Source organism: Haemaphysalis longicornis, unplaced genomic scaffold (assembly GCF_048455015.1).
Source record: "Haemaphysalis longicornis isolate Haplotype H1 unplaced genomic scaffold, Haemaphysalis longicornis Haplotype H1 scaffold_12, whole genome shotgun sequence".
In the NCBI taxonomy this organism is placed as follows: Eukaryota; Metazoa; Arthropoda; class Arachnida; order Ixodida; family Ixodidae; genus Haemaphysalis; species Haemaphysalis longicornis.
The window spans coordinates 92,069,847-92,097,731 of record NW_027526225.1 but is presented as its reverse complement, the minus strand read 5'-3'; the positions used below and the strand labels follow the sequence as shown (position 1 = coordinate 92,097,731).

The 27,885-nt window shown below is 45.3% G+C and overlaps 1 protein-coding gene across 1 annotated transcript; it reads right to left on the bottom strand.

Moving 5' to 3' along the window:
- Positions 1-64: 64 nt before the first annotated feature.
- On the bottom strand, positions 65-27,581 carry LOC144163026 (SPRY domain-containing protein 3-like). Its single transcript, XM_077693807.1, has 10 exons — positions 27,435-27,581; positions 26,990-27,168; positions 21,983-22,180; positions 20,991-21,135; positions 16,544-16,732; positions 15,091-15,240; positions 14,946-15,003; positions 13,201-13,263; positions 12,344-12,504; positions 65-2,856 (listed from the first exon to the last, which is right to left on the bottom strand). Exons 2-10 carry the CDS (start codon positions 27,094-27,096, stop codon positions 2,722-2,724), a joined length of 1,206 nt encoding a protein of 401 aa, XP_077549933.1. The 5' UTR covers positions 27,097-27,168; positions 27,435-27,581; the 3' UTR covers positions 65-2,721.
- Between the last annotated feature and the right edge of the window lie 304 nt (positions 27,582-27,885).

The window sequence follows — 27,885 nt, the reverse complement described above, 5'->3', positions numbered from 1 at the left end:
AAGCTGCTGCGATCCTAGGTCTTGGCTGTTGAACCATGACCGACACAAAGAGAAGTGACACATATTTAACAGCAGGAATTGGGCTACCTTTAATAAGAAAATATGGCAGAAAAACAGCGGCTTATCTCTACAGCTAACAGCATCATTCGCCGACCACTCTGCTGCTGCTGATACCAATGTGCCCCTTACCAGAACACTCGGCATTTCTGACAAGGTTCGATTAAAAAGGTACCACCGCACTTTTTGGCAACAAAACAAATGCTTCAATATTCCAGTTCCAAGGCACACACACGATTCAGCGCTATCTTACAAGCTAATTATGCGACAGTGAACTTTGCACTGCTCTTAAGGTACCTCTGCTCCGATTCAGAGACATGCCTGGTAACATCAGACAACTGACTTGTATTTAAAATCTCGGTGTTTCATGTCCACACGTTTCAATGTGGCGATATTTAATGTTGCACGCTGAACATCTGAAAACGCAGCGGGCTTATCACAGATTGCATTGTTCTACAGTGTTTCACAAAACTGCCCAACTAAACACCCATCTACTTAACTATTTTAGTGCAGTTTAACTCAGTGTGGGGACGGCAGAAAGTTCACTTAGAGCTGCGACTACCGAGTAGAAGTGCAAAGCAAGTTTCGTGCACATAAGCTCCAAGGAAAATAGTTAATGGCAAGGACTGAGCAAAGTAACGATTGCCACCGATACAGCGATTATAATGGCTCGTTCACTTTTTTTTTTCTTTCAATATGCTTAGTTGAGTCAGTGTTTTAACAATCTTCCCCTGTGAGGTGCACAGATAGGAGATTGCAAATGGGTGCTTCTGACTGCCTTCGATATTGAGCACCTGTCAATATGATTTATACAAGTATGGACAGACTTTTTTGTTCCCTCAAGAGCTGAAGAACCTCTGTCCTGCCAGCCTGTCATCTTTTTTTTTTTTTTAATTTAAGTGATGCTATTTTTTATAAATGACTTTGAATTGTAAAACTGAACTGCTTCACAGAATTGGTGAAGCAGACTGGTTACTGCGTATAAAAGCAGATAGTGCTACCTGCCTGCTGAACTATCAGCATTGCAGTAACCTGGCGCAGACAACACTAAAAAATTTGAAGAAAAAAAAATTGGTTCACCCCGCATACAGAGCTACAAAAGGCACGTGTGATTGCAGCAAACCATATCCACCTCTGGGCGCAAAACGTGAAATACTGAAGAAAAAAAAAAACACTGCCATTCACAACATGCCACTGCCGTAACAGGACATCTGTTGTCATAGCAAAACTAGTCCTAGCAAGGCAGCAATCAGGTGTTCCACAATTCTTCCACTGCATACCTAGGCATTGCAAGTTAAACACCAAAACGAATGCACAGTGATAAAGTGACTAAGCTTGTAACGACAGTGTGCACAATTTTGGACAGAATCGGAGCAAATAAGCAAACAGGCTTTTCAAAATTTGAAATTCACAACATCTGATCAGTTCTAAGCTGATCGAGCCACAATGCAAAAGATGTAGGGACGGCACACCACATTAAACAGATCAGCTGATCAAAATCAATCGACGGATTATCACCCAGCAGGTTACCCGCCAGCACAGTGGCCACCCACACACCCATGTGGATGCAATCGGACCAAAATAGCAGCACCCACCGACAGAATGAGCGCGCACTACTGCTTCTAAGAGAGCATGGCAAGCAGATATTCAGAGCTCCAATTATGTACAGTGGTGGCATGGCTAGCCTTGCACATAGGTCACCCAACTTGACAGACATTTTGCTAAAGAGATGAATACCTGAACTAGAACATCCTGCTTTTAAAGTTTAAAAACCACTGCTCAGGCCGGCTTGATGAGTAAATGTAGGAAGCTGGCGTGATCAACATTCTTTTCGCATTACCGAAACTGTCATCGCATAAGGCCCTTGAACTGTTCTGAACTCCACCCGATGCTTCTGCAGCCGGTAATTGTTACCAGCAAGCCAGCATAGCGAATGCCAACCTTGTTGTGTTCCTTGGGCTTTTGCACTGGGCACAGCTAGGGATTGGCTACTTTACATAATGACAGTGCTAGAATAAGGGGCAAGAACGTTGCTTTTCAAACCTTTAAAAGCAGGCTGTACATCTATGCATAGAATAGACGACTAGGGGATCAAAAAAAAAAAAAAAAAGGTACCCGGAAGATAATGACTAAATTGTGCTTTGACTATATGTCAGCGACCTCAACTGTCGACAATGCACGAAGAATGTCAACAAAGGCAAGTCTGCATCTATTTGCCCGGCTGTCGTCACCAAGTACTCTTTCGCACAGGAATGTCAGCCCTGCCGATGCGGGTCAGTCGATGAAAAACCAACTGCTCGGAGCTTTCTAATATTGTGGGTTCTTTCTACACAGGGGAGGGGGATAAACAATACGACAGATGCCCGGATGGAGGTAGACGATACAATCCGACTTCCAGCTGACTTTTTAACTCCTGACAAGTGAGTTGAAAGTCAAGTGACCATGTCATGTCCTCCAAGCCGTTTACAACCACGGAACTGCAAATCGTTCTCCGACTCAAAAAAGAGCGTACCAGGTGCAGCACGCTTTTTCAAAGCACGTTTTTGTGTTTTGAACTGTTCACCTCGTGGTCACCAAAGGCTGCGAACTGCCTTGACCATTCCTCTCACACACGCACACGCAGGCACACACACACACACTCTGTAGGTCTCTTGCAGCAGGTCTTCAGCCCGTGAGAGGGTGCAAGTCCACTTTGACTTTTTCCCGGCGACTCAACATGCCCACTGTCGGGTAGAGACCGCCCACTGGCATTGCCACCTGCCGCCGACCAACCGTGACGCCGTTCAGCGTGAAGTACACCTGGGTAAATGAGGAGATAAAAGAAAAAAGGTGAAAAGATGCTTTTGTTGGAAACGGGCTAGTGCGGACACAAGAGAACCAGCACGGCTCATTTACATTAGAAAAGGGGCGGGGATAAGACGCCGCCTTGGGGGACACCAAAGAGCAGCCAACCACATATACAGGGTGTTGCGACGATAACTGGAACACTTTAAAAATTTTTCCTGAGCGATCCGCCGCTCTGTTCGCGCTCAAACTTCACACAAAGGTCGCATTTTGTGGTCTATTTTGTTTGACACCGGGAACAACAACGGTACTTACCTGTTTATTCTGAAAATAAATAAAAACGATTTTCGCCTATGGGAAAATGGCCGCTGATTTGGACATGCGAGCCAGCGCAAGTTGATGTTGGAACGACGGAACCACCTGCAGAGTGAAACGCATGTTTGGGATTCACGTACGGAGCCAAATGGTGCAGCAGACGATCAGAAAATGCACCTAGAAATGAGCTAACAGACGATCAGAAAACCCGGTTTTCGGGCTCGCACGTCCAAATCGCCGCCATTTTCCCATAGGCGAAAATCGTTTTTATTTATTTTCAGAATAAACAGGTAACTACCGTTGTTGTTCCCGGTGTCAAACAAAATATACCACAAAATGCGACCTTTGTGTGAAGTTTGAGCGCGAACAGAGCGGCCGATCGTTCAGCAAAAATTTTTAAAGTGTTCCAGTTATCGTCGCAACACACTGTATATACGCCTCGAGCGCAGCCTGTAGGGGTGCCACTGAAATCCCCCTAGTGGCCCGTTTCGAAAGCAGCCGCGGGAGTCCGCGCCCCGCTCCCCAGTGCCGCCGCTGCTTTTGCGGCACGTTCACGACTGAGATTTACCGGTTGCGGGCGTTTGAAATCCAATGTTTATGTGGAGCAGTCATTCTGTTCGCAAATGGGGTGCGCTTACGAGAGTGCAAATTTATTTATTTGTTTATTTATTTATTTATTTATTTATACATACTGCAGCCCAATTGGGCTATCGCAGGAGTGGGTTGGTACATAGAATGCAAAACAATTTTCTGCACAGAATAACACAGATAAAAACACAACACATTGAAATTCACTTATTCATAAAGTATAGACATAATAGATAATAAGTACAGCAAGACATTGAAATTATGCAAAACTGACATAACGCAATCAATTTAAATTCTGAAGAAATTTTTCCAAAGGCAATGACCTAATTTCACCTGGTAGTAGATTCCATTTTTCAATTGTTCGCGGGAAGAAGCTGTACTTAAATAGATTAGTTCGTGGATGAAAAGTTGCAAGGTTGAGTTTGTGGCTATTTCTAGTAGATTTAAGTTTATCGGGCGACAAATAGCTGTTCTGTAATGAGTAGCGCGGAGTATTCGTAAGAATATGTAAAAATTTAAGACATCCCCGTTCACGGCGCTCCGACAGCGGTTGTAATTCTAGTGTAGCAAGGTGGGATGACGGCGAAAAGCTCCAATCGAAGCGGCGAAAAATAAAACGAATGGAATTTTTCTGAACAGATTGGAGTGTGTTAATTTCAGATACTTTATAAGGATTCCAGATGGTACAGGCATATTCTAAGATGGGTCGGATGAGCGTTTTATATGTTATTAATTTCGTTTCGAGTGGAGCTTCCCGCAATGTACGGTTTAGGTAGCCTAACTTTTTTAGAGCTTTGTTGCATGTATAATCAATGTACCTTGACCAAGACAAGGTAGGCGTGAAGATGACGCCCAGGTACTTATATTCATTCACCCGCTGTAGGGAAGAGCCGTTGAAAGAATAATTAAACAAAGAAACGGAATTGCGTGTACTGAAAGATAAAGTGACTGTTTTTGTAAAGTTAATATTCATTTGCCATGTCTGGCACCACCTGCAAAATTGAGCAAAAGAATCATTTAATAAAATATGATCATCATTCTTGTTAATTACATTGTATAACACGCAATCGTCAGCATATAGGCCAATGTTTGTGGATATATAATTAGGCAGATCATTTACATACAATAAGAACAAAAGTGGCCCCAGGACCGAACCCTGGGGAACTCCGGATGACACATGTACTACCGACATGTTCCTGACGCGACCTTAGTGTGGTATATTTTGTCTGTATGAGCGCCAGGTGTGTGCCACAGGCCAGCGTCGCGGAACCGGCGTATGATGGAGCCGATTGTAGTTACACTGACCTGAATTTACTAGCTGTGTCTCCATAACCGCAGGTTCCTCAGATGTTTATGCTACGGCTATACACTACGATTTAAATAGGTTTTGTGCACTTACATAATCAGCGGAGCACTCATACCTGACAGCGCGCCAGTTACGTTTGCCAATATTATACCTCAGATATTGATCACCACCATTTACAAGCCAGTCTGTGTAAATTTCGGGAATATTCAACAAAAGTACGATGGACAATGCATAATTATACTCCGGGATCAGCACACGACAGAGTCATCTTGTCGTGAGGTGAGCGCCCGCAAACATTCATCTGCTACATATATCCTTTGCGCGCAGCTCGGAGACGGGCTTAGAATATAATCCGCGTCCGCGACTAAATGCTTCTTCGACATATCGTCATATGGCACAGGGAGCCTGCAGAATAAAGCAGAAACTGAAATCAGAGGGCCTTATCACATACCACACTCTTCCAACGACACCTTTCATCGCTTAATGACCCGCCGCGGTGGCTCAGTGGCTAAGGCGTTGCGCTGCTGAGCACGAGGTCGCGGGTTCGATTCCCGGCCGCGGCGGCCGCTTTTCTGATGGAGGCGAAAAGCAAAAACGCCCGTGTGTACGAGATTTCGGCGCACGATAAAGATTCCCAGGTGGTCAAAATTAATCCGGAGCCCTCCACTACGGCGCGCCTCATCGCCTGCGCTGCGTCGGCGTGTTAAATCCTACAATCAATCAATCATCGCTTAATTGTTGAACAGCGTACCCTGTATACTTCCAGAAATGCGTCCGCCGTATGAACAGCTCTTCGCTGAAGTAGAAAAACAAAAGGAAAGTGAACGCGAGATTTGTGTGTGGGATTACTAAACCGTTCATTGCTTGATGCCCCTCCACATTTGTACACAGCGTCCCCCTCCCCTCCTCCCCACCGATGTATGGCGAAAAAGCAGTGCATTTCGCGTATAGTTGGTCTAGTGAACCCTACCTGCGTTACGTTTCGACGAACGTCTTTAGCATATCAGAAGCTGCACTGTTTTTTTTTTTATTTCTGTAAGAGCTATTATTGCACAGCATTTTTTCCCCCGTGGTTTCATTAACTTGCCTTGATTCTTGCCATACGGCGTGTGTGGGCACATATTTAACGACGCAGAGGCTTGAAATTTACTTAACATTTTCGCATGGTTTATATTGTTAGAACAAGCATTAGTTATTTTCCGGGATTAGGTAATCACATCCCCGAAACACATTTTTCTGCGACGTACATATTCGAAATGAAGCCGCATTGGTTGTCCACGCTGCAAAATGAAGCCAACCTCTCATTGTGCCAGTATCAGGTCTAAACGAGGCGACCGTAGAATTCATTTGTGCTTGATGTTTTGGAGATGACATGGGTGATATTGCTGCCGTAGCCGAAGCCCGGAAGAGCGGCGACGAAGCGCGCAGAACCGCCTCCCGGGTAGCTCTTGCAGGCGATCGCGTAGTCTACGAAGACACAGCTGCTTTTTAAGTGACCTATACGTACTCTTTGCCTATAGACGTCACCATAATAAGTTTTTAGGGCGCTGAAAGGCGAAAAGAAGCGAAACAGAACCAAAACAATGCACGAACCCCTATCAGCCACGCGGTGCAAATCCCGTCAACGCCGCGGAGAAGCGGCGGCAGGCTGCGCAGCGATCGCGAAGCTCGAGGCGTATAGGGTGTTTCACCGAACTTTAGCCAGAGTTTAAAAATATGTCAATGGACTCTAAGACGACGCAACCAAATGCATGCTGCTCACTTTTGTATGTAGTTTCTCAGGCTATTTTTTGTATTTTGCTTAATCAGATAATTGGTCAATTTTAATTAGCCAACTTTCGTACCAACATCGAAGCTAGGCAAAAAATCCCAATTAGAAAGTTGCAGAGCGGTTTTCGAAACATCCGAATAAACAAGTATTAGCATTTTTCCGCTTATTGAAGTACCCGCAAAATACAATACAAAAAAAAAACCACCAAGTGACATGCCTGCTTGCATGTCATGATTACAGTGCTCCCAAACGTTCCACGTACAATCATAGGTGCACAGCCGCTTAAAAAGTGTCGGCAGGTGACAAACCTGTTGATTCCACCAGGACAAGCAATAACCACTGCACCTGCTTATCGATAAGCGCTTGACGATCTGTCGCGAGAGAACCACATCGAAAATGGCACAGCCAATGCCTACGTCGCTGTGCCATACTTAACGTGCCATTCATTGCTGTGTAATACTTAATCGATAGAAAGACCAAAACTGTTTATTCGGACATTCTGAAAACCGCTCTGCAACTTTTTAATTGGAATTTTGTGACTAGCTTCGTTGGTACGAAAGTTGGCTAATTAAAATTGACTAATTATCTAATTAGGCAAAATACAAAAGCTAGCCTGAGAAACTACATACAAAAGTGAGCAACATGCATTTGGCTGCGTGGTCTTAGAGTGCATCGACATATTTTTAAACTCTGGCTAAAGTTAGGTGAAACACCCTGTATACCAGCTCAAATGTGGATAAATAAACAATACAAGAAGCCACCTATAGCTACTGGCCAGCATGACTTTAAAAAATACAGTTAACTTCTGCACACTTGGCACACAGTCGGGTGCGTTATCTCTCCCTCACCACGTCATTCGTCAACACAGCTTTCCTACCCGTCCGCCACACGCGGTAAGTGGCCAGAGCTTGTACCGCCAGGCCAACATCTCTCTGTTATTCATTTTAATAATATTTTTCTCTCTCTCTGCATTAGCAAACAAGCTGCATAGGCAGGAGCAGCTCCCAAGACAATCAGAAGCTTGGCAAGCCATTCTATGAAAGAAGCTTACAGCTGCCACAAGGCTAGCAATAAGCACTCAAAATTGGGTGATGCGACTCTCGCAGCAATCACCCCCCGTTTCACCTCGCACAACTCTTCTACATCCCAGCCACCGAATCACAGGAAGCGGTGCACCCGTTGAAGCTTCCGTTGTGCACTTGCTCCTCTTGGGGAGGAATTCGGAGTTTGGGCCCGTTTTTTCCCATGCATGCGAGCTGCGTGGCACGCTTCCAGTGCCTATTTCGAAAGCCTCGGGTGCACAAATGCTGTTGAGAAAAACGCACAGTCGCAATTCCACCGTCCCTTCCTTCCCTGCGTGCCCCAGAACTCGGGACTCATGCTCAATTCTCTTCAATGAAGCACATGGCTTTAACTCTTTCGCTACCGCGCCTATCAAAATCGATCGATTTGATCGATACTTTTGGGAGCGTGTTTTCATAGCGTTCCAGGCGTTGCTCGAACAAGTAAAGCTGTTTGGAGTTAGATCAGAAAATGGCCTTTCAAAATCAGTTTTGTTTTCATTTTTGCAACGAAAACGTGATTTTTGACTTGCGTTTGAATCACCTGGGTGTGGAAAAGGGACGTGGTCATTGCGCGTCACTGCTACCAGCGAAGAATGCGTGCCACTCGTAATTACTCTGCACCAGCGTTTGTTTTTTGCTATCAGGGCATGAATGGTGAACCAGCAAACGATTTTCGATCGTCAGGTTCGCACTCTGACAGTAATAATCCCAGAAATCGGCTGAAAATGTCAAGCAGTGCCTGGTTGCTAAGCTACTTTATGATTTTAGGCAGTTTTATTGCCTTCGCGCAAGTTGTTCTAAGTACTGTGGTAGTTCTACTTACCCCAGGACCATTCGCAAACAGTTTACAACAGTTTTGGTTTTGTTTCTGCATCACGAAATTCATATTTAGCGCTACTACGCAGTTACCCAACTTCAAGGCTACCTGCCATGGCGCCTGGAGCGTCCGCGACTGATCCTCGAACAAAGCACGCCGCTCCTGATTTCCCCCCACCCTAACCCGATTTCTGCGATAAGAACTTCAGATGCAAGTCAAAAAATCACACCCAGTCGCCAGATATCTGTTCCGCTGAGGATAGCGCTTCAAACCGGCCTTACACTGCCAGCTGTTCGCCTTCCAGTTTCGTTTCCATGCGAGGGTATATCCAGGTGTCTAATGTTGCTGCTTGGTTGAACTGTCTATTCGGACGGAGTCTCTGATAAGTTTTTGTACTGTTTCATTTGAAAAATGTTAGGTGGTGCTGCAATAGAGGAGGCTCGTTGTGCTGATCTTTTTCATCGCGCAACTGCTACTCGGCCAAAGATCGCAGGGCACGATTCTAGCTCATCGTACCTCATTTTTGCGAGCAAGGCTACAATTGCGAGTAAGAAGATGATAATAAAGCTCAGCTTTATGTTTTGAGAGATAACTGACCGTGAACGACAACAAGCATCAGTCACGGCGTTCCGTTTCCAACTTCATGCATGTTTTTTTCCGCATCGCGTGCTTGTCCCAAATATTGTGCTCGCTGTAAATGCAAAGTCAGCCATTGACAAGATGTTCTTACGTTATGTGGGGGCAAATTGGTGCCTCTGATAATGACAAACCGCCAGATTTATCCCAGGAAACCACCCGAAATTGCACATTTTGAATTGGAGGTTGGGCTTCACTGCATGACACGAGCACCGTGCATGCTAACATTTTTTTTTATATCTGACAAACTGTTCCGCGCAAGTCGACATTTTTTCTAGGGAGTGTTTTTGAAATGTTTTCCTACAAAATTTATATTCTAATTTTTTTCTACTACTGGTGGTTTTATATACACAACACCTTTTTTATCATTTTTTTCGACAACTTGACAAAAATTTTGATTTTGATATTTTTTTTACAACTATTATATATAAAAACCTTTAAAAAACTGGTGTTATTGGAAAGGCCATTAAATAATCTGCATTTTGTGTTCCTGCAATTAGTGCCTAACCAATTTTTTAGCAGGAAAAAAAAATGTTTTCTTGGACCCCTAAAATTAGTCAATTTTCCGGCGGTAGCGAAAGAGTTAAAGGCCAACTGCACTCAAAATTTTTTTTGTACAAATAAGTAGTCTATGCTCTTAAAATCACCATGGCGAAATCCTTAGCTTCGTAATCACAGAGAGCGCTAGGTACCGCCGTTCAAAGTACCTCCGAGCAGACGACGTTTGCACGTGGCGGAGAGTCGCCGTAACAAGTTCCGAGCGGCCTGTGACGGAGGTTGGGGAACCTGTCCTGTGAAGCTCGCGCTTCTCCGGCGACTTGCAGGGCGCTCCGCCGGGCGCAGGGATGCGTTCGCCCGGGGTTTCTCTGCTACACCAGCGCGCTGTACCGGCGTCGCCATCAAATGTTTAAACTAACCGCATAGGCAGTAATATCCCCCATTTTTCTCAATGCAAAAAAAAAATGATTAGAAGCCTAAACCTATTACGGCGCTTGCGAATGTGTTGGAGTTAGCAAAACTATTTTTACTTGAAAATAATATTTTTACTCAAAGAAAAAAATAGCGCGAAGGGAGCACTTGCCTTACATTTGTCATTCCTATTGCATTTACCACAGAACAAAAAAGATATATTATAAATTATTGACCACTTGCACTTCCACGTTCAATATTGGCCTCATTTGGGCTGGCCCAACGCCACCTCTATCCTTTAGACATTTCCAAAAGTTTTACGACCCAAATAGAGTTCGTGTACACGCGGCTTAAACATTTGTGCGACTTTTGTCTCCCTAGCTAAGTGAACCAAAATCAGCCTTTCTCGTAGTAACAAATACACGCGCACAAATATTGGCCGTCGTATTTGGGAAGTGCGAAAACTAAACTGCTCCTCTCCTAAACAATAGATTATATTTTTGTTCGATTCCCAAGTGAAGTATTTACTTTGAGCGTTAGATTTAGTTTATTTGAAAGTAAAACGTTTTCAACAGTACCTGTATCTGGTTAAAGTAGAAAACAGCGGTAGATAGGAAGTGTTTTCGCGTTTTAGTGCGTCATTTAGCTCTGGAGGCGGGCTTATAGTTTCAGATCCTTTTATAATTCGATTCTCGATGTGCACACAGGGGAAAAAATACTGGGCCGATATTCACGAAGCTGTTTGCATGTAATGTATAGTGTAAATAGTGATTTATCTCCGCCCGCGTGCGATTTGTTCCCTTCAGAGAGGGCGACGTGATAGCCGAGGGGTCGGCTATAATAAAAGCTGCTTTTCGATATCGTATACGAGCAAATAGCTTTGTAAATCAGGGTCCGTTTTCTACTTGCAATGCCAAAAATTGCTATTCCGGCAGTTATTATGATGGAAAAAAAATTACTGTCGGTCGGTCTACTTCATCTCGATTGATAGCAACGGGATCCCGGAATTGCGCCCAACTCCATTATCATGGCCAAACGTTAGTGGAAGTTCTTCTGTGGAAATAAAAAAGCGAAACGCGGCGCTACCACGCGCATTTGAAGGCGGCTCTGAGCGGCCGCCGGCTCTGGCGCGGTCGCTTCCGTTCCCTCACGTACGTCACGTCCGGCCGCCGCTATGGCCGCCTTTTCTATTCAGTTTCGGTTTCGAAAACGCGAATGTCGCGAGCCGTTTGAGTCGCGCGCGTTGATGTTTGAAGCGCAGGATTTTGCATTTCGCACCCTTTTTATATGAACTGTTAGGTGACATTATTTTTACGCTGTCGAAAATTTGAGTGCAGTTGGCCTTTAAGGGGGGACACTGGTCTTAAAAACAACTTCTTTTATTTTTCAAGTAAACTTTGTCAAACTTATCAGTCTGGCTGTTTTTCTTTCCCACTGATTTCAAATATGCCATTATTTTTCATTTGGTCAATTAGTTCCCCCCAGATAATTAGAGGTAATTAGCCAGTTCTGGAGGAACAATAGACAAAACAGTGTTGGTCACAAAACTGTAATATAATAAATCTAATTTTCTAATAACTATGAACCCTGTTGAGTGCAATAAGAGAATCTGTTTTTTGATGCACCACTTGGAACTAATTTTACAGCTCCTTAACCTTTGGTGTTCGAAATGGGCATTCGAAATGGCTCCTTGCCACTGGTGCCACCAAAGTTTAATGAGCTGTAAAATTAGTTCCAAGCGGTGCATCAAAAAACAGATTCTTTTATTGCACTCAACAGGGTTCATAGTATTGGAAAATATAAAGGTTACAGTTTTATGGCCATCACTGTTTTGTCTATTGTTTGACCAAAAATGGCTAATCATCTCTAATTATCTTGCGAACTAATTGACTTACTAAAAAAATAATGGCATGCTCTAAATCAGTGGGGAAGAAGCAGCAAGACTGACAAGTTTCACAAAGTTTACTTGAAAATTAAAAGAATTTGTCGTAAAACCAGTGCTCCCACTTACGGGGCAATCAGATCACCTTAGCGAGCTGTAGAAGAGAAGATGACAGCTGCAATGCTTGGGGATGGAAGAAGAATCGGTACCGCACCTGCACGAACATGCCGACAACAGCCCGCACCTCGTCTCGCCAGTACTCGTCATCGTCGTCATCCTCCACAGCAGGCCACAGCCGGCCACAGTCATTGTCGACGAGGTCGCTGGGCTCCTCGTATTCACGGGGAAAGAGAATTCCACATCCCATGATGTCCCCTGCGTACAAGAACGCCCCCTGTGAGCAGTTGCGGAAAGGGAAAGCTTTATTTCAATTCGTCTGCATTTTTGGACCAAAACTGTTGAATTTAAAGAGCTGATAACGCCGTCTCTTCTTGGCACCTAAAGGGTTGGCTGGTGAGGTTGTGTACTGTATTTTCGCGCGTATAACCCGCCCTTGCATATAACCCACACCCCCACTTTCAGCCCGCCGGACAAGAAAAAAAAATCCTCGTGTATTGCCTGCTCATTTGATAAAGAAAAGGCTGCACCAGAGCTATTGCTCAAGCAACACATCGCATACTATGCAGATAGAAAAAGCGTATATTTAGCACGTAGAAAACACTGACTGCAAGACAAAAGTCACAATTTACTCAGCGTCACTGCTGTTGCTAGAGCTACCACTTGAGCCGCAGACTCCTATCTGTTGTACACAGGGTCATCTTCACGGCACAACACGCATTGCCGTGAAGCTACACTAAAGGAAAAAAACCCGCATATAACTGCACCCTACTTTGCCACTGAAATTTTCACACTTTTGGCGCAGGTTATACGCGTGAAAATACGGTATTTTTCAAGGCTTTTCGATGAGTTGGATTCAATAGGGGCAAACTTAAAGGGCATTCACCTAACAACAATGGAGTAGCAAAGGCACCGCAATACCGTAATTAAAAATAAAGGCACAAAAACCCTGACCTTTTTGGCACTTGGGTCCAAACTTGGATCCAACTTCATTTCCTACAAAAACCTTGCCGTCATCTGTGAAGAGGAGAGAGCACAAACGCGAAAAGACAGGTCAACATTGACAATATGGGTTGGCTAGGTCATTTTAGGTGGCAAGATAAACAGAAACCAAACAATCAAGCAATGCAACACCGTCATCCGATACCGACCGCGTAATTCAATGGATGAAGATGACGAGGAATGCAGATATCACGCAGACAAATTTGATTATTCCAACTTCCGCTACTAAAATTTTCGGCACAATTCTTGCCAAATTTGGTGTGCCAGTCAACGTTTTTAAAAATCCACATATCCCGATTTCAGTCTTGTTTAATTCTACTTCTTGATATGACCAAATTTTTTGTCGTCCCACAAAGTGCACACATGACACAAGATCCAACGTAATGTTGTGACAAGGGAACTTATTGTTGCAAAGTTTAACTTCATGGCGGATTAATAACAGGACCCAATTGTATACTGAACGAATCGTTTTAAGGCATCAAAACTTCCCCCAACAGAGCTTGTGGATACTTAACGTCCCCAAAGTAGTCAAGAAACAAGAAAGCAGACTCTAGTTCACACATGTGAGACCCATTACAGCGCAAAGGTTGACAAAGAATTAGAAGGCACGCAAGACAAGCGTTGACTCTCAGTTCTTTATATGACGGATAATTCACGTTATATCCCGCAAGTATGCACAGGTGCAAAAGGGAATAGAGCTACCAATTTCACCCATTTCACACAGTTCACCTTCTCAACAAATCCTCAGTATAAGTGCACGAAATACACGAAAAAAAAAAAAACACCTCTATTAAAGTGCACAACACAGCATGAGCTTTGTTTGGTACACTGCTTTGAATGGTTTTGCGCAATTGTTGTGACAATTGAGAGCCAGCGCTTGTCCTGCAAGCCTTCTAAGTCTTCGGTCAACCTTTGTGCTGTAATACCGTATTTACTCGTGTAATGATCGCACTTTTTATCCGAAAATATGATGCAAATTTAGGGGTGCGTTCATTGCACACGGTAAACTTTTCGCGAAAAAAGTCAGCGCGAAAAACGCAAGCAAGTTGCAGGTCAGAATTTTTACCATAGGTCTCCTGAACATAATAAACATAATATATAAAAACATAATAAATACCCCACGGACCACCGCCAGCCGCGTTGCAATGTGACGCCAAATGCAGTGTTTTCATAAATTACGGAATGCGCCGGAACGAGTTTGCTGCGAGGTGAGAATGGGTCGACCAATAAGTGGCTGCTGCTGTCACAGTGCAGGACATCAAAACTGCAGAAACGGGTGCTTACGCAGCAAGCTCAGCACAATTTTTTTCTTAGTTTTGTGAGTACATTATGTGCATTTAGTGAGAGTTTCTTCCTCACCAATAATAAACTCGTGCTAGCTGATATCGCTAATATTGGAAAGTCTGTGGCAATAGCGTAGCCATGTCCACTTTGAAAAAGGAGGAAAGATAGCTAAGCAAGACCGTCATCATCAGCTAGACTTGACACACATACGACATATTGCTGCGGCAAGCTTAGGGTGCGATCGTTGCGCGGAAAATAAAAAAAATCGTATTTTGACGACGAACTTCAGGGGTGCGATCATTACGCGAGTGCGATCATTATGCGAGTAAATACAGTATGTTCCATCCCAGAGACCAACTTACTCAAAAACATAATCTGTTAGTTCACAGGGCAAACCTTTCTACCACCCTCACCTGCATGGTAAGCAATAGAGCCTTCATTCCAGCCGGGATGCCTATGCCTCGGATAGTCCTGCATGTTCGTAGAACAGGTAAGGTTGTCGTCCAAGTCGCAAAAAGCTGGTCTACAACCAAGCTCGGGTAAACGCGAGACAAGTACCTTGTGAGCTAGACCAATGGCAATGCAGCACTTCTCGCCGGGGTCGAGAATCTCCAGTTCGTAGTAGTGGCTGGTGGTGTTGAGAGGAGACCGCGTCTGGGCCAACCCGACGTCCACGATGCTGGCGCCACGGCCAGAGTACTCTAGGACCTGCAAAACACGTTCGCTGTCAGGTTCCTGATGCGTTCAGTAGTTACGACAGAATCCTGAATTATGATAGGAGTAACGACAGCAGTTACAACAGAAATGCCTCCTGGCCTTAAAACATCTTTCAATCTTTCCGAAAAGCTGCCGCCGCGGACAGGAATCGAACCCGCGTCCTTGTGCAGTGGTCATGAATTGAATCACTGTCTGAGCCACGGAGCAAGAACATATAGGAGGCAAAACGGCCCATTGTGGCAAGCGCGGGAGAGCGACCAGATAATGTCACAATGAAAACCAAGGCGGAGTGCAAAGCCTCGTAACTGCGACGGCGAAGGAGAGGGTGGCGGCACCTGATGGACGAAGTGATAGCGGCCGCACTTATTGCGGGGCAGAGCAGAGAAATGCCGATTGCGGCAGCCACGCAGTTTCTTCACCCGCAGCAGATGCCGCTAGCTTAACCTATGACGAGCGCTTGTGACATTATCTGGCCACGCTAGGGAGCCTAGTTTCGCCTCCTATCTTATTCTTGCTTCTTGGTCTTGAGCTCTCATGAACTATGAGCCTACGCAAAACATCCTACGCAAAGGCGTTTTCATTTGGTACTCATGATTAACCAGCACGTGAATGCCTCCTCTTTGTGGCTGTGGTGGTTGTAGGGCTAAAGATGTAGCTGTGGCTATGGCTATGACTTCGGCTGGCTACAAGATTATCTAGGCAGCCAATGCAGTTCAAAGTTAAAATGGGGCCCCTCATAGTCGCGCGGTAATAAAACGCGGTTCTCAACAAGAACTGTGTTACAAAAAGTGCGTGTGGCACTTGTTGAAGTGATCAACGTAACCTGCGAGACGTAGGATGGTGCCATGGAACATGTTCATAGAACTGAAATGCTCACAGCACTGGATTTCGTTAAAATGAAGGGCGTTTGCATTGGGTTCAATGGCGGTTCAGTGGGGTATTTGAAAAAGTTCGTACAACTGAATAGTTCGTTTTAAATGACATTCGTTCAAGTGGTATTTTACTGTATTTTGAACGCGACACTAGTTGTTTCGTGACTTTTCTTTTTCTTTCTTTTTTTTCCAGACTCAATCTGCTCATAGCTCACAAACTACTGCAGCAACGACTAACAAACCGGATGAGAAACGGCAGATGATGCCACGCATCCAGCGCAATCTCTTTTCGAAACAAGTGCACATTGACATTCAGCTCCGGCGCCTCGGTGGAGCGACATGCTACATGAGTTATTGTCATTTTTTAAAGGTCCCCAAATACAGCCCTCCCGTGCCTTGACCAAAATGGCGGGGCCACTCACGGGGCCGTTGAGGTGCACGTCATGCAGACGAAGCCACTCCTCCTCGTTTGAGTCGACGCACATGAAGGCGTCTTCGATGGCCGAAGACGAGGGCCGGCCGTCGCCCAGGATGCGCACCTGCTGCCCCGAGTCACGCAGCACCACGGCCGGGTGCAGGCGTCCTGACACAAACGAGCTGGAACGACCCACCTGCACACGACAGAAGAACACAACAAAAGCTTAGGGTTATTTAGGGGGGACGCGGCTTTCAACTTTGAAGAAAATGACCAAAACATTGTTTTTTTGAAAGTCACATATATGGCTTCTATGTTTTCTATCCTGTGCGTTTGCAAAGTTTTTCCGCCAAGAACCATCGCAAAGTGGCATAAAAAAATACCCTTGGCAGCCGCGGTGACCAAATATCAGGGCAAAAGGGCGAAAAAAAAAACAAAAAAAAAAAACAGCAATTTTCGGAGCACTGTATATACGCAACGGTGACACCGGGGGCAGCCATTTTGGCACCATTAGATCGGCCGAGCGATCCTCTTTCCGGTTACGGTCGTTCATTATCTTCATTCATTCACAAATGCATGAACGGCAGAAAAAAGAAGATGCACAAACGGAGCCAGAAATAGATGCTGAAGCGCGATTAGCCCTCCGTTCGGTGCATGCTAGAACGGCCATCATCATTGGGCGTCGCGCGCGTTTCTGAGTTCACTTTCACTGCTTCGCTCGGCCAAGTTTCTGTTCAGTCATTTTATCTGCTGTGGTATTCAACGTGGACATTATCTGGTAAAAAATGGGGAGAACACAGGGAACGATGATGACAGGTCTGTTCCCAGTGACTTGATGGGTGATAATCATGTAGGAGCCGTTTTTGGAGCACCGAAATAGGATTTTGTAGCAGCCAAAAACAGTACTTTTGGGCAGCAAAACTGGCCTTTGGAGCTCAAAAATGGACTTTGGCATAAAAAACAGCCCACAGGGACAACAAAACGCTAGGCGTGTGCGAATCGAAACATTCAAATATCAAAGCCAATCACTCAATACAGTAGAACCTCGTTGATATGTTCCCGGTTCATACAATTTCTTGGTTACTATGCTGTCAATTGTAAACACTAAAGATGAAAAATGCCTCTTTTTTTTTTTCTCGGTTACTTAGTTCCAGGATAACACGATTTCTCAGTAGTTTTAAATTTTGTCCAACCACGACGGAATAATACATTTTACGGTAAACAGGAAACGTGCTGACGTGCGTGCGGACCGAACTTCAGCGCACGTGGCGCAATAGGCAGGCGCTGAGCGGCGATCGGGCCACCTGGGTCACTGTGACAGCTTTCCTGCAGTGCTGGGCTTGCCCGAGTCCCGTGGTAACACGGCTGCATTTAGCCAACGTTGCCTGTTCAACATTGCTCTTCAGATCACTTACTTTAGAATGGGAGCAATAGGGGCCCCTAGTTCAGCCGTATGGCCGCGCATCGGAGCTTTGGTGCATGCAGATGGCCTCCCGCCAAACGCCATTGCTCGAGCTTGACAGGCAGGCATAAAAAAAACGGGAGGCTTAGGAGCGCTGTTCCGCTTGCGTCGCTTAAAGTCACTGCACAGCTAAGGTGGCTAGCGCCGCCTCGTGAAGGGTAGACAAGTCCGCAAATTGTTTCTTATAGCTTCCGCGGAGCAATGCTGCCTGGTGGACCAGGTGGAAAGGTAGCCTTTGTTTCTTATGTCAACGGGAAAGCATCTGCTTCGCCATTTTCATTGTTGCAGTGCAGGCATTGCTTCAGCAGTCATGACATCTAAGAAACACAAGCCTTTGTCACTGAAGGAAAAGTGGAATATATTAGGTGTCGTCGACAAGGACCCGAAAAGGACAAGTGAACTAGCAAGTGAACTAGCAAGTGAAAAGGCAAGTGAACTAGCACTGCCCGCATCAAAACTCAACACGATCTTGTCCAAGCCCAAGGAGATACAGTAGAGCCCCGTTGATACGTTCTCCGTCCACACAATTTCCCGGTTAGTATGCTCTTGATTGTGAACACTAAAAATTCCGTTATTTGTTTTTTTTTCCGGATAGTACATTGCTCCCTCGCGATGTTTTTACATGTATCAACGAGGTTCTACTGCAGAAGCCAATGCAGTACTGTTTGGCACAGAGAAAAAAACAGGCCTGTGGAGAGATGCACAAGGAACTGGAGGAAGCACTTTCGAAGTGGTTTAAATAGGCAACAGCGTCTGCGAACTTCGATAAGAAGCATCCTACAAGAAAAGGCCATGGAAATTGCCGAAATGCTCGGCATCGAAAAATCTAAAACTTCACTGCCTCCTATGGGTTGACTAGCCGCTTCCGTGCTAGGCATGGCGTCTCCTACCGGCAAGTGAACAAGGCGGCAAGCGCCAATCCAGCTGATATCGAGAACTGGTTCGTTCTGCTTCACGTCATTATAAATGCTAATGGCCCATGTGACGTTTATAACACCGACACACTTGGCCTTTTCTTTGAAGTTCAGCCAACAAAGTCACTGAGCCCGATGGGAGAGTCTTGCCATGACACAAAAGTGAGCAAAGAAAGGCTTACTGTGTTGCTCTGCTGCAACGACAATGGCAGCAACACGATTAGGCCACGGGGAATTGACGAGGCAAAGAATCCACCGTGTCTCTGAAACATCACCCACCTGCCATGTGTCTACAAAAACAACACAAAGGTGTGGATGACATGTAGTTTGTTCGAGCTGTTCCTGCGCTACCTCGATGGAAGAATCGGCTGCAAACCGCGCAAGGGCCTGTTGTTTGTGGACAATTGCTCGGTACACCCAAAGGAAGCCTTGCTTCTTCACCTCTTCAGGTCGTGTTTCTTCCAGTGAACACGGCAAGCCAGTTGCGACCGTTAAGACACTCGTATCATAAAGAATGTCATAAAGCTCATGTGTCCGAAGGCAATGGAAAACTGTCACTACTATATGCAATGCATTATCTAAATGCGTCATGGGAGAACGTAATGCGCGAAACAGGGAGAAACAGTTTCTGAAAGTGTGGTTTCCGATGTCTGTCAGAAGCTGACGAGCCCGAGCGCAGCATGAGCGGCGAGGATGTGCCGTGCGTGAACGACAACAAACTGCGGTCCACCAGTGCGGAGTTCGCGTTTGAGGAGTTTTATGGCAATGAACGATGACAACGTGTGATACACAAACCATGGAAGAAATCGTGGTGGAATCACAACGCCATGAAGCAGTGCCAGCGTTGAGCAAAGCCTCCGACAAAGATGGTGGTGAAGACGGAAAGGAAGAGATGGTGTTTCCAGCGGCTACAAATGCTCAGGCCATAGTTGGGATGGAAGTGGTGTGTAGTTATCGTATTTACTCGAATCTAGGACGATACTTTTTTTTTTTTTAAGTCGTTTCCAAAAGTCTGGGGACAGCTTAGGTTCGAGGACGTGGTGCTCCTGCCACCGCTACACACTCAACGCCATCTCGTGGCCACAGGCATGCAGCTGGCAGGTTTTCAATGGGTTTTCAGAGCTCTATGGTTTGCACCCTCCATTTTGCCTGTTTGAACGTTTGAACCATACGTTGTGAACCCAGCTCTGAGCGTTCTGTGATTGCTTGCGTACGTCGTGTGACCTTGTGAAGCGCTCGTGTTCATGGCACAATGGCGCCCACGAAGTGGTGCCGCTACACTGTGGCTTTCAAGCGGAAGGTAGTCTTGGAGGCCAAGAGAACGTCAAACCTCCAAGCACAGCACGACTTCAGAGTCAACGAGAAGAACGTGCGCCGATGGTGAAGCAGCGGAACAAACTTTTCAACTGCGCCGCCAAGCAAATGGCCTTCACAGGACCCAAGACAGCTCGACACCACAAGGTGGAGAAGGAAGTCTTGGAAGGAAAGAAGCCTTGTCGACATCAGGCCAACTCCACCATTACGCTTCACTTTTCACATCCTGATAACATAGTTGCGGTGAAGCAGCTGCCCCAGTCAACGCTCCGTAGATTAGGAGGCCTCGCTTCCTATTGGCATAGGCCCCCAGTTGCAGGTTTTGTGACCAAATGATCCGCAAATTAATATTTTTCATCTTTAAAACCAGTAATGTTCCTCTTTCTTTCCTATATGGCCCATAAGAAAAAGCAATCAATTTCTCTAGCTTCACGGTCCCAAACACCGAGATAGAGCTTTTTTGACAGGCACGTGGTGACCCCGTGGCATTCGCAAAGCTGCTTTGCAGTGCACATTTGTCCTAGCTACATGCATCTGTTTTGCTTACTTCTGCTAGGTCAGAAAAATTGTCTCAGGTTAAAGCCCAGTTTTCTCGTCACAAATATTTTTCGCTTTTGCAAGATTTTCAGGGAGAAATCAGGTTTAAAACAGGTTTTAGAAATGTCATTCAGAGGGGAACATGTGGGGTATATCAGCCTTTACGCAGAAATGGAGGGCACGCATTCTTCTTGCACGCCCCAGAGGTGCACTGGTGGCAGTCTCACCTCCTTGCCGTTGTGGGTGACAAAGAAGGTGACCGCGGTGCCCCAGTTGCCGAAGTTCACCGTGGTGTCAAAGAAGAGGCCACAGCCAATCCGGTCGCCTGGCCTACAGGCCACACTCGGAGTATAGCTTTGGCACTCTGAGAGCCTGCACAAGGTTGTACAATTATTGCTGGTGGAAACAAAAAACAAGCATGCAACATCTCGAGGCAAAAGCACTGCACTTCACTTGATGTCTGATGAAGTTTCAACCTTTTGGGTCTTTGATCGAAAATGTTTATTTTTACAGTTATGATGATAAAAATTAGAAACAGATGTAATTTTTCATTCTTATTGCAGATCTGAAATTTGTTTGTGTGCAAAATGACTACATTCAAATTTATTCAGATTTTTATATTAGATTTCTTGACAACTTTTGTAAAAAAAAACTGCCAGATTGATGCTGCTGAATAAGGTACCAGTGAACTGTGCACAAATCAAGGAGTGAAATAAGACTAACGGTATCATTCTAAGTTACGACCGTTTAAAGTTTGGGCTTGGAAGGCAAAGCCTGTTTTTCTGGTTCCTACCAGAGCGCAAATTGAAGCGCAAATAGCTCGTTGGGCAATCTTATAAGCCCTGCCTAATTTGCGTTTGCTTTAGCCGACCTCAGCCAATCGCACAGCTCGGCATACATCATAGGTTCTGTTGTGGAAAATGAGCTAGTGGGTCCCATGCCTGTTCCCAGTTTTCCTACTTATATAGTTTATTTGAGCAAAGTTTACGTTAAAAGTGGTGACAGTACGATTCTAACGAGGCAATCTTTTGAATGAACCAAACTTGTGTTTTGTCTGCATGGTCCCCTTATAACAAGGCCTAGAGTCATCATCCCGACCTCGCCATTCTTTTCCAGCCACAGCCCCCGGTCTCCCGAACTCACCTACCAGAATATCCGCCCAACAGCTCGCCCCTCGAAACGCAAACGTCCCGCAACTTGGCTCAGGAGGAGGACTTGCCTTCCCTGGCTGACGCAGCAGGCGAGTGCCAGTGCGGGGTCCCAGCACTGGGTGCCGCTGCTGCTGGGGCACAGGAAGCCCAGCAGCAGGTCGGCCAGGCCCAGGCCGATCAGCTCCACCTCGAAGTAGGCCCGCGACGGCCTCGCCGGCTCCACCCCGACGTACAGGCCCGGGCCGCCCTCGCTCTCTGCGTCGTAGCTGAGAGACACCGACGGGCCATGAAGACAACATTGCTGTGAACCATGCATTGGATTTGTTTATGTTTTGTTTTTGCCAACCGGCTGCACCTGGCTGTGTTATCTGTGCTATCCATAAGCCAAGTGAAGCGCAAGTTCCGTTCTTTATGTTTTACGCCGCACGTGTTATCTCTTTTGATAGGGAGAGTGTTTCGAACTATTGCCGCCGGCCCAGAACAATCTTCTTTGATCTCCAGTGTTCTGGATGTAATTCGACGGTTCGAGAAACACCCGCGCCCAAAGACAAATGCCTGCAGAGCAGACGTCGCGGTATTCAATTCACCGACACTTGCCTGCGCACGTCACTTTGCTGACTGCTGCTTTGCCGCCACTGTATTCTTTGAGTTGTTAGGGGAGCACAAGTTCGCTCCAATAAACTTGTTTTCCCTTCAAGACAGCTGTGTCATCTTTGGCTTCGTGACAATATACGAATTCGCTCAATATGAAGGAAATCACCATTATCATCACCACCCCATCTATAGCCCCCTGCAGGGCAAAGGCCTCTCCCATGGATCTCCAATTATTCCGGTCCTGTGCTAACAGCGACCAATTTATCCCCGCAAACTTCTTGATCTCATCTTCCGGCACTGTGCGTCAAAGACAAGACTAAACTGTGCCCATCCTGTCCCCTTTGTCCTAGTCGTGTCTTTGACGTGCAGTTTTTTGTACTGATAAGAGCCTTTGGTAACTCACTCAGGTTCATGCCAGCAAAGAAAGATGTCTTCTAAAACAAAAAAAAAAAATGCAAGAAATCCCAAAAAACTTAAAAATTTCCAGCTACACCGACATAATATCGAAGTAGTGACGTAATAAACAGAAACATAGTTATCACTTGGTTAACAGCACGTCAGCATTTAAATGATACGATCAAACAGAACTAGGGGCTCCACCACTACAAATGGAGGCCCCGTCATGTTTCTTGTCAAAGCACTCTGGAGGGCTAGGTGGTCTGACATGATGGAAATAAAGTTGTGCTAAAAGGACAGGACGAACAGAAGAAGACACACCACACAGTGCTGTGTGGTGTCTTCTTCTGTTCGTCCTGTCCTTTTAGCACAACTTTATTTCCATCATGTTTCCTAGGACAGGATGAACAGAAGAACAGAAGAAAACACCACACAGTGTTGTGTGGTGTGTCTTCTTCTGTTCGTCCTGTTTTTTTTTTTTTTTTTGCGAAATTTTAATTCCATCATGTTTCTTGGTGGTGGCTTAGGTCGGCAAATGCCGATCACACAAACAAAAATTCGTGACAAGCCAGTAAGTGGCTGTGGAGTCGCCATTGCTTCACCTGTTTTCTTTACTATCTCAATTGTTTGTTTTAAGTCCGCAGCAAAATTGGTGCCATTGTTATCGGGATAGAGCAGTAATTCCAATAAACCAAACTTGTATTTTCTTTAATTTAACAAAACTTGTTGGGGGGCTAGTTGGTTCATGATTCTTAAATATGTTTAGCACAAAAACCAAAGACGGTACACAAGAAAGGAGACAGGACAAGTGCTTTTTTGGCTCTTTTAAAAGGACACTCAATGCAAACGGAGGGGCCATAATGTTTCGCGATGACACCACATGTATGCCCACCCCTCTTGTAATAAATAAATAACCATTTGCTTTCACTGAAAGGTCACATTTCTGGTAGTTTGTTCAGCTTCTGTTCAATAAGGAACAATGCCTCGCCTGCGAAGGAAAGTTTGACATCCACCTCAGTGCAGCCATACGGCTGCAAAGGAAAGCTGTACAGCTTTTTTAGAAACTTCGCAGTTGAAGAAAAATTCGTCTTGGTCCAAGATTCGAACCCGGGACCACCGCTTAACCAGAGCAGCCGCTCTACTAACTGAGCCAGGAGGCTAGCAGTTTGTAGCGCGAGAGCGAATTGATCAACAACTCGAAAGGATGGACAGGTGTTAATCAACCAGATTTAGGGGAAATCCCCAAGGTGGAGTAAGTTTCTGCAAAGAAAAATTTGACATCCACGTCAGTGCAGTTGTACAGCTACAAAGAAAAGCTATACAGCTTAATACCTGTCCATCACTTCGAGTTGTTGATCAATTCGCTCTCGCGCTACAAACGACTAGCCTCCTGGTTAGCTCAGTCGGTAGAGCAGCTGCTCCGGTTAAGCAGTGGTCCCGGGTTCGAATCCTGGACCAGGACGAATTTTTCTTCAACTGCGAAGTTTATGAGAAAGCTGTAAAGCTTTCCTTTGTAGCCGTACGGCTGCACTGAGGTGGATGTCAAACTTTCCTTCGCATAAACTTACTCCACCTTGGGATTTCCCCTAAATCTGGTCGATTAATGCCTTTCCTGTGTGGAAATAAATAAATAAAGCTGGCTTTCCCCCTTTCCACTTCTCATTTGTGGTAAAAATGAGCATGTCACAAACTGCCCAGAGCGGACATATTGAGCCCTGCATCCAGCTTACTGCTCCTCAGTGCTGTCAATGTCCCAATGAGAAGCGTAGCCATTTGCACAAATAATTCCTGATTTGTGCCGGCAGCTGTCATGCGGCAGCATGCATGTGCTAGAAGTAAATAGAGCCAATACCTCTCGTGCTTTCACTGCCCGTGAAACACGTACACGCAAAATGACATTAACTGTTTAAGGCCTTAAGATACCGAATGACATTATTTGGGCGGGCCATGCTACATGCAAAAACGCAAAGGCATGACTGTGTTAGGCATGACAGTGATACTGACGAAAAAGAGAAATGCACTCTTATTTTAGAAGTTCTTAACAAAGAGAAAAACGTCTTACAAGGGTCAAGAATGTTTTTTGTGAAAGAAAACGTCATGAGAAAAAGTTTTTTCTAAAAAATGTTGAGAGCCGTTTCTAAAAGCGGCTTCAGCCGCTGCCGTCGCTTGCCAGCAGTAGCCAAATCCAAAAAATTTTAAAACGACCAGTAACACGATGTTTTGCCTTCTGCGGCTGTTTTAACGAACCTCATCTTCTTAAGAACTGCGCCCCCACGAGTGCACAAAAAATCGTCCTATTTCGAAGTTCAGCTACATTTCCACGTCAACACTGTAGTGCTGAGAGTTTTGTTGGTTTCATTTAGTGCTCATCGCGTTCGTGATGGCGAATGAGTTGTGCGGAACTCCTTAAACCAAAGATGACATTAAACTTTTGAGTGTGGCAGCGAATTAATGGCATTAAAACCTAAAGCATTAAGCACTTAATGTCATCTTTCATGTACGTGTAGCCCGGGTATAAATCATTTCACTCCACCTGCACATCAAGGAAAACATTTGCACCTGAAACAAAGCTTACCACCGGTAAAAGTGAGACCACCTGCCTTAAAATATTTTGTACCTAATGTCTGTTCTTTCAACAACATGTCCTCAGCAGAAGTAGCTAGATACATTATTCCTACATTTGCGCGTGAAAGCTCTTTTTAGAAGATGGCTAGAGAAGACACACCGGTCACGTTTCACGACATGTGACGTTACGAATTGTACCGGGGCATGTAATGCGAAGGCAAGATAACCGTTGGTCATTAAGGGTAGCAGAGTGGATCCCCAGAAAAGGCAAGCGTGGCAGGGGACAGCAGAAAGTTAGATGAGAAGATGAGATCAAGAAGTTTGCAGGTATAAATTGTTCGCAGTTAGCGAGAGGCCTTTGCCCTGCAATGGGCATAGATAGTTTGATGATGATGATGAATCATACCAGAACGAAGCTACCACCAGGCAAGATAGGGTGTACAAATGTGAAGCTGAGTGGCCTGTGAGACCTTGAGCAGCTGCTTTTGAGCTTTTTTTCGGTCCCCTGAAATCACTGTTGGTGTGTTTTTCTCTCGGCTACGGATGGCAAAATACAGAAACACCAATGCACAGCAACAACCCTACAAGCTGAGAAAATTCACCTGAGCCTCCTGTTCTAAAGACAGATAGACAACAAGTGGTTTGAAATGACTAAAACAAGCTGCTGTACAGTATCCGACCGTTCTTTTGGCCTCCAAAAATTCGGACTTGCTGGATACTTCGGACTTTCCCGAGGAACTGAAAGTTGTCCCATAGGAGTAAAGACTCGTGGATTTTTTCAGACTGCTCTTATTTGGACTATTTTTTGTTCCCCTCCAGGTCCGAAAAATCGGTCGGATACTGTAATACTGAAGATTAAAGCGCTAAACAACAGTGACTAGAAGAAACACATAAGAACAGTCCAATCAAACGAGCCCTTGTCAGGCTTTTGCTACTGCTATAATGATAACAGCACTCATTCAGACATAAAAATCACAGGTTTTTTGGACCTGGCTGACAACAGCAGCTCTAGTTTGAGTTTTGCACCATCGTTTCTTGCACTGCTTTCATACTCACATCATCAAACTGGGGTTTCACGTGCCGAAGCTAAACCTGGGCCACAAAGAACGACGTAGCAGAGGGCTACAAATTAATTTTGATTACCTGAGGATATTTAATAACCAAGCGCCAAATCTTGCACACATGCACGGGGGTGTTTTTTTTTTTTTCGCACAATAAAACAAAACATCATCGTGGCGGGAAATCGCAGCCCAGACCTCGTGTTCTGCGACGCAACGCTTTAGTTACCGAGACGGCCTATTCTTAAACGCGCTGTCATCAGCCCTGCGCAGCTCAGTCAGCGAACACGAACGTAACTCAGAAGTGACGAAATGCTGACCGACATGTAGTTAACCCAACTCACACTGACCGGTCAGTTACACAGAGGCTGCAATACACAATCAACAAATCAGAGCCATCAACTGAGAAGTGACCAGTGTCATTTTGAGCCTGTCACCCACAACAACATGCGATGTGCTCACCACAGCGTGTCGCCTTCGACCGTAATGTTGTCGACGAACAGCTGCCGCATGTCCATACTCGGCTTCAAGGCACCGCCGCCGTACGGAGTGAGCTCTTCCAAGTCCATCCTTCCACCCCGACAGTTCGGCCTTCGCCGCCAGAGATCGAAAAGCAAACCCGGCGGCGCCGTGGCTTCCACCTGCGTTAAATCGCAGCACGTCTTCGTGACAACTCAAACAGGCGGCTTGGTAAGGTTTGACGCATAGCAAAAAATCATTTAAGACGAGAGTGAGACGTGAATTCATTCATTACAAACAGTAAAAACATGATCAACGAACGCGGTGATCTGTTTGCATTGGCATCAAGGGCGACGATACAGAACGGTACGTGTTTACACGTCAAGCACTAGCGAAAGCAACAGCTTAAGTGAGGTCTGATTTTAGCACGCTTACGTCGACAACTTACCTCAGGAAGTCACATCACGAAGGAATGCGCTTGGACGAGCACGAATGATCGCAGCCTGAAACTCCAAACGCTACAGATTGCAGGAACGCACGCAACCAGAAGCAACAGCACTTGTTTTGCCGTTTTGCGCAATGGTGTCTGCTGTAGAGGTTGGATCACAGGAAGCAGTTTGAAGGCTTAGTTTCGAACATAAAAATAACACAGAGTGAAAAGCTTTAAATCCTATAAAAATATCATAATAATAATGTTATAAAATAAATCTTTCAAGTAATAATGTTTATTGTGATACAGCATTGGCCTCACACGGTATATTTGGGCCGAACAAATTTTGACTATTTCAAATTGCTGGTGCAAATTTGAAATATAATTTGCTGTTAAAATAAAACCTAAGTTTAAGTGAAATGTTTTTTGGTTTTCACTGTAGATATTACCTGTTGTAGTTTTTAGCGCG

Coding starts and splice junctions, on each gene's coding strand:
- LOC144163026 (XM_077693807.1), bottom strand. CDS start 27,096: ATGGACTTGGAAGAGCTCACTCCGTACGGCGGCGGTGCCTTGAAGCCG. Junction 15,241..16,543: donor ACGTGCACCTCAACGGCCCC/GTGAGTGGCCCC, acceptor CGTGTTTTGCAG/GTCCTAGAGTACTCTGGCCG. Junction 12,505..13,200: donor TGGACCCAAGTGCCAAAAAG/GTCAGGGTTTTT, acceptor TCTTGTACGCAG/GGGACATCATGGGATGTGGA.